Genomic DNA, 7156 nt, shown 5'->3' with positions numbered 1-7156 from the left:
TATATATATATATATACACACTATAAGAGTATTTCTTAAAATAGCGGACACTAATCATATAACGCTATTCCTGATTAAAAATCGAGTCGAAAAATCCTCTTCATTTTGCAATTTTCGATAATTAATGATTGGATACGCGCTTATTCGGTAATATTTAAAAATTAATATTTCGTTAACATTGTGAAAATTGCAAAATTGGAAGACTTTCGACTCAATTTTTAATTAGGAATAACGCTATATGATTAGTGTCCGCTATTTAAGAAACACCTGTATATATATATGTGTGTATATGTACCTCATACATACATACATACATACATACATAAAAATTTCCACTCTTAGATGATCGCTATTCCCCCCCCCCCCTTCCGAGTTCATATTCTGTAACTCGTTAAGACAGTAGCAATATCGTTGCGCAGATATTTTATAGTATAAAAAGCTGCGCAATGATATTACTGTTTTATTACGAATTACAGAATAGAGTACCTGAAGTGGTCAAATTATCGAGACATTACAGTCATATAAAAATCTCCTCAAAATTGACTGAATGAGATACAAAATCCTTTTACAGGATTAAAGTAGACGCAAAATTAGAAGATGTAGTGTATATTTTAGGTGTAGTGTATATTTTAATCTAAAATCGAAAAAAGTTATAAGCTTACTTATTTTTCAACTCTTAGAGCTCACCTGATATAAACGTTTCCTTAATACAATAGTTTTATGAACAAAACATTGCATTATTTGTTCAATTATGTGAACGAACAATATTGCGTTTATAAAACTATGATTAAAAGCTTAAAAAAAGATTTTTATTGATTTGCAAATTGCATGTATACGTATATGCTTAGCGAAGACTCGGAATGGTAAACAAAGCAGTAATTATGACTAGTAGACTACTAGTAGTTACTCGATCTTGCAAAAAATGACGTTGCAATGTTAAATAAGGACAGATATATGTGTTTAAGACAGAATAATAAGAATTGAATTTAAAATGTCACTGTTATCGATATTTTAAATTTGGAACTTAAAAGATTTTCGATCAAGTTCTGTCGTCGCTGCAGCAAATATATAATTTCTGATTAATAAAAAGAATATAGGTGCCTAATATTTTGACCAAGGATGTATGTTCTGTTATAATGTTAATGTTAATGTTAATATAATGTGCAATATTAATATGTATATTAATATCCCATTCGGTGATAAAAACGTGTTCTATTCATTAAAACTTATCCGAATGAATATGAGATACGGAATTAAATTTTTCTTATGTCAACGTTATTTTTTCTCACGTTTACTTTCATTTCCATAAATTGCGCGGCATTATTTTATCGCCGGGATCTCCTGGCACGCGGACCACCGCGACCGCGTACGAATCCGCGACCTCTAGGTTGTTTCATTTGAGGACTATGATTTCGTTCTATTTTCGGTACAGACTTTTCAGGTTCGGCATGTTCTTTTTCATCCGCTTCATCGATCAGATTACCCATTTCAACATCATTATCATTATCCATATCTGCCCACACTTCGTCAACTGAAGGTTTTACATCCTGTATATTAGTAGCGTCTTCCACGGCAGTCTCTTTCGTATCCTCCTCCGCTTCGCGATTTTCCTCCTCCTCCGATTCGGCAGCATCAGCTTCCAATGGATCATACTTCTCCTCTCCGTCCGATCTCTTCGGTGTCACATTTACATTATCAGCACTACTCTCTTGCTGCTCCTTTGGCTTATCATCATCATCATTTTCATCATGACTAATTTTGCGACGTTTCCAATGTACATCACATTCCTCCTTAGCTTCAACATTTTTCTCATTCTGTAAACACAATACAAGAATTTTACAAGATTTTGAAAACGAGTTTTCTTTATTTTATTTTACGGGATATAATTACTTACGTCAATTTGTTCAGCCTCTTTCGACTCTGTAGCTGGCACGTTCAATGTTAATGACTTTACTTCTGCCACAAAGTTCCGATAGTGCGTGATGCTGCGTAGATGAGCGTTCATATCTTCAGTTAAGAGCATAAATCTTCGGCAACGCTCACAATAAAATCCTTGGACCTCCTTGACCATAGATTTACCTGTATAAGTATAATTTCTTGTAAAGCTAGTATAAAAGAAATGCGCGTATATTTACTTTTTTACTTTTCTTACTGTAAATTAAAATTATATTTTTCCAATTTCATATAATCCATACCAATAAAGATATGATTTTGACGGCAATATTTGTAAGACGGTATCTTGAGTTTCTTTTCAGTTAAATTTTCTATAATATCTGTGATATATTCTTGTTCTCCTGAATCCTCTTCTTTTTCGTTCTTGGAATCATGACATACATCTTTCTCCTCGTCTTCTGCAGTACGAACTTCGGCCTCTCCCTTTGCCAGTTTTTCTACAAATAATTTATCAATTAAAAATTTTCTTCGAAATATTAATTCGTAAATGTTTTCTTTCATTCATTTTCTTCACTACCTTTCTTTTTATTTTTCCGTTGTTCCTCGCATTGAACGGCATTCTTCATATGAGCCGGTGTTAAACAGTGCTCGTCATATTCTATGCGAGACGGAAATTCTTTTAAACAAGGAAAGCATCGAGGATGCAAGAATGTTTTCAATTGTTGATGCTTTTCGCTCTTCCTATGTGTAGATAAGGTTCCATAAAAGTTCAAATCGCACATCGTACAATATTCTCTCACATTGAAATCTACAGAGACCTATAAGAAATTATAAATAAATACAAATACTTACTATTAAATCTGTATATACATATATTCAACTCTTCTAGAAAATATAATTCTTACTTTTTTGCCTCGTCGTTTCGAGTTGTTCAAGCTAAGCTCACGCTGCTCCTCGGCAACTCGTAGCTCGTGTCTCATCAAATCGACTTTCAATTTGTACGATTCATCCAACTTTTCCATCATCAGTTGATGTGCACGTCCGCGTAAATGATTTTCGAAGGACTGCGAAAAAATATAAAAATTAATCAATTCTTGATGATTACGTAGAAAATTTGGTAATTTCATCGATGATGCATACAAATCCATCCCACATATGCTTATTGCAAATATGACAAAACATATGGTTCATCGGAACTTCGGAGTAACGACTTTCAGCGTGTCTAACTTCCGATTTCTTGCCAGTTGTTTTCATGTTCTCTTTTTCAGTTTTTTCAGATGTATCTTTTGCTTCTTTCGTAGAATCTTCAGCCAACTTCTCCACATTTTTCTCGCTATCGTCCATTTTTTCATCTTCCACTTTTTCAACTTTCACTTCTTCCGTGTTTTTCTCATCCTTCCAATCGCGCTTCTTATCTTCAGATTCATCTGCATCACTGCTGTTACATTATAAATAATCTAAGATAAAACTTATGTTCCAAGAAAAGTTTTGTAATCAATTTAAACAGCTGAGTATATTAAACTTGTTATGAAAACTTTAACTTCTAATTATATAATTTAATTATATAGTTTTGCAAGTCATAATATTTATCTCGATTCATATAAAATCCCTTTACGAATAAAAAAATTACACCGATATAGAAGTATATAAGAAGATGTAATACATACATCTTATTAGAATCTAAAGTATATTATCACCGATTGGAACAATATACGTCAAAATACATTTTGATGAATGTACAGGGAGAAGAAATTACGAAAAGCAACAGCAAAATTTCATTGCACTCTGATCAATGTCTGTGAAATATAAGTTGAATTGCATTGACGGTATAGAATAAATATATAAAAAGAAAGATATAGATAAAAGAGAGAAAAAATTTTTTCTGAGACTGATACAAAAACATATGTAGCTAACATTAAGAAACGTATATAAAATATATGTATATATATATATATATATATATGTATTTAGGCAAATAATCTGGAGAGACTGAAGACTTAGAAATTTGAAGAAACTATACCAATCACAGGTAATCGGGAGCTTACCTTTTCGGAACAGGCGGTTCTGCTTTTTCGCTATCAGAGGTCTTAACATCCTGCTGTTCCTTTTTGGCAGTCTGATTTTGTTTAGAGGCAGGAATTGGTTTAGAAGATTTATCGTTGCGATGTTGTATTTGGTTTCCGTTCATACGTTGACTGCCAGACTGGGGTGCACGAGATTGTTGTGCGGATGGGCCACGTCGCCCAGCGGGGCCATCTCGGGCTCGATTGCCCATCTAGTTAAGTAGTAGAGGTCAAACGACCAAAAGCATCATGAGAAGTATCTGACGTAACTGTGAGTCTTCTCAAATCGAGATATTGGTTCTAGAAACCACTTTGAGATTTGAGGTAGAGAACAGTTCTACAATCGATAAATGGAAACAGGACGGAGCCGGTAAAATACCGAAGCTCTTTCTTCCATTTCCACACCAAGTATGGAAGGAAAAGGAGAAAACTATAGAGTGCATCCCGATTTCAAGTTGAAAACGCATTGTATATATACAGGCGCGATCGCAATGATCATAAGATACGATCATAATTATGAAAAGTAGACGTGATTTTTTACCACTAAAAATACTTGAGTAAAACTTGGTGAATGCTAATAAACGTGAAGAAATCAAGTGAAAAATGCAACTCGTGTATACAAGTGGTAGTATTTTGAATAAAGTGCAACCACATTGATTTTAATATCACATTAGTGGACAGAAGACTTTGGTTACACAGATTGTAATGTGAGACAATATATAAATTCGGTCCTGCAAAAACCTTCAGTGAACTTCCAGTAGTAAATTGAGATTTACATTCTGAAATCAACACGTTTTTCAACAGTGCTCTTTTAATGAAATATTTTTACGGATGATATTTAGAAGCCATTTCAGACAAAGCTGATTATCAACAAGAATTATTATATCTTAATGTTCGCCAGCCATGTCTAATTGAGTGAGCGATATATCCTATATAATCGATTGGTTTAAGAAAGGGAATTTATAACGTTCGGAAATAGTTAAAGACAGTTTGTGTCCATGCGAGAAAGCGTGGACTACAGATTGTCATTTTATAACTCCTGTTTACGATACAGAAGAAAATCATAAGCAGGTGTCAAAAGAATTGTCTTAAAGATTACCTTGGTTTGTAAAAAAAAGTGACGTAGTCTATAATCGAAATTTCTTACCTTGTTGTATGGCTGAGGACGTTGATTCTTCATGGGATGCCGTGCCGGTCGATCGTTAGATCCAAATCGTCCGGAGGAATAATTCTGCTGAGTGGGATAATTTGGTCCAGGTCCAGAATAATTATTTCCTAGGCTCATAAGAGACGGTACCTGCTTTAAAATGAATGAGTTAAATGAGTCCAGTTAAATAAGTCCATTGGGATTCTCTAACATCTTATTGGCGATCGTCGCTATTGTTAACTAGCGATAGCCAATGACAAGGACTATTCTGGAAAAAAACATGACTTTCATTGACTGTTGTTAATTAACAATAGCGACAATTGCCGATAAGACATTAAAGAATTCTGCTACTGGGCATGAAAACAATTATCAAGTGGAAACGATTCTGTTACCTGTGGCTGCGCCTCTTGCTGACTACGGAGTAAATTTGTAAGAAGGTTGCTGGCGATTGCTAGTTGTGCCTGCGGCGATGCCAAGGAGAGATTGTTGTTGGGTGTAGGTAGGATGCCTCTGCCAGGCATCATGCCACCCTCCCAGGGATTCATTCCACCCATACCACCACTCCCACTTAATCCTCCGCCCATGTTACTTCCCATGCCACTGTTACTGCCAACTCTGTTACCACCGCCTCCGCTAACACCCCGATTGAAAGTCCCTCGATTAAAGGAATCTCTTTTCACTCCACGATTATATGCCATTGTGCTCCTAATGCTGGCCAACATTTAGAAATAACATATTAATCTTGAATATATCCTTATTCAAAAGGAAGCCAATTTATGCAGGATATCCTGCAATTTTTGAAAAATTTAGTCTTATTTTTTATTTTCTTTTCCTTTCTCTTTTATAAAAATGATAATTATTACAAAATAATCCACAAGATATATTAAAATATAAAATATAAAATATAAATATTGTAGATTATTTTGTAATAATTATCTTTATAATTATTGTAATAATTATGTTATATATATTTTTCAATGATTAAATTTGAATAAATAAATATTCTGCATACATCTTGTTAACATAATAATGAAATTAATAGAAGCGGAATTCTAAAATAAAGTCTGTTCTCCAAACAATGATAAAACACATCACTACACACATACGCGCGCGCGCGCACGCGCACACATATATAGAGGAAAGCCCTCTATTATGATAGCAACATTTCTGCTAAATTAATAAATGCTATTTATTGGTTCCACCATGAATTTATTGCTCTTGGATTGAAAAACTATTTAGTAGAAAATTCATTATTAAATCATATCTGTAGTCATTGTAAAAAAAGATTTTAGAATTTGGATGTCTTCAAGTTTCAGTGAGATGAGCCTTTAAACCTTGTTTATTATTTAAAAAATAAATATTTGACAATAAATTCTTCATGTAATGATAAGGACGTACTAATAGAAAAATACAGGATTTGTTGAATTGTTTAATTACAGAAGTTCGATTTGATGATCATAAAACCATAAGGTGTGAAAATCATAATATGAGATATCCAGAATATTTTTAATATGAAATAACCCATGCGCTTATGTTATAGTGAAAATCATTGCTAAAGAATAAATGTTATTGTATATAATAATAAAAAGAACAATTGGAATGAAACATCGAGTGCTTATTTTTGCGATGATTAATTTCATTTACCTGAAAACGAGTTCTGGATATAATCTATCGCATACTCATTTTTCATGTACGCTGGCTGTGTTTGTTTGCATTTTAGAAACATGAAATAAAGTTTTTTAATTACAATATTGATATATATAAAGTTTTTTAATTGCAATATTGATATATTTTGCGTTTTACTATTGATTTCTCTCGGGGTGTCTCATATTAGGAGCACAATTTTTTGACTTTACGATTTGCTCACTTTTTATATTTCTTTAATTTTCAAAAAAAATTAAATTTGAAAATTAAATTTTATATGTTATCTTAAAGCTTATTAAATTCCCTTCAAAATGACCTATTATTTTTTAAAATTTTGTCTATAGACTTCTAGTATTTATTCAAAATGAATTTGGTATCTCATAATAGGAGCCTTTTCTCTCTCTCTCTC

General features: G+C 32.9%; 1 protein-coding gene across 3 annotated transcripts in view; it reads right to left on the bottom strand.

Annotated features, from left to right (window-relative positions):
- Window positions 1–1130: 1130 nt before the first annotated feature.
- The window catches only part of LOC108692346 (zinc finger protein on ecdysone puffs), a 6676-nt gene continuing 650 nt past the window's right edge, over window positions 1131–7156 (bottom strand). The window contains exons 2-10 of one of the 3 annotated variants that reach the window (XM_018200555.1): window positions 5496–5814; window positions 5104–5256; window positions 3939–4168; window positions 3034–3331; window positions 2799–2957; window positions 2471–2711; window positions 2196–2390; window positions 1895–2079; window positions 1131–1814 (exon numbers count right to left, since the gene is read on the bottom strand). In XM_018200555.1, the coding sequence (XP_018056044.1) occupies window positions 1326–1814; window positions 1895–2079; window positions 2196–2390; window positions 2471–2711; window positions 2799–2957; window positions 3034–3331; window positions 3939–4168; window positions 5104–5256; window positions 5496–5801 (2256 nt within the window). In that variant the 5' untranslated portion in view covers window positions 5802–5814 and the 3' untranslated portion in view covers window positions 1131–1325. The remainder of the gene's footprint in view (window positions 1815–1894; window positions 2080–2195; window positions 2391–2470; window positions 2712–2798; window positions 2958–3033; window positions 3332–3938; window positions 4169–5103; window positions 5257–5495; window positions 5815–7156) is intronic. The other 2 variants (XM_018200557.1, XM_018200556.1) reach the window with 2 other exon arrangements.

The sequence above is a fragment of the Atta colombica genome, unplaced genomic scaffold, assembly GCF_001594045.1.
Source record: "Atta colombica isolate Treedump-2 unplaced genomic scaffold, Acol1.0 scaffold7, whole genome shotgun sequence".
Taxonomy (NCBI): domain Eukaryota; kingdom Metazoa; phylum Arthropoda; class Insecta; order Hymenoptera; family Formicidae; genus Atta; species Atta colombica.
Note: the sequence above shows the minus strand (reverse complement) of the source record. Positions and strands in the feature narration are given on the sequence as shown.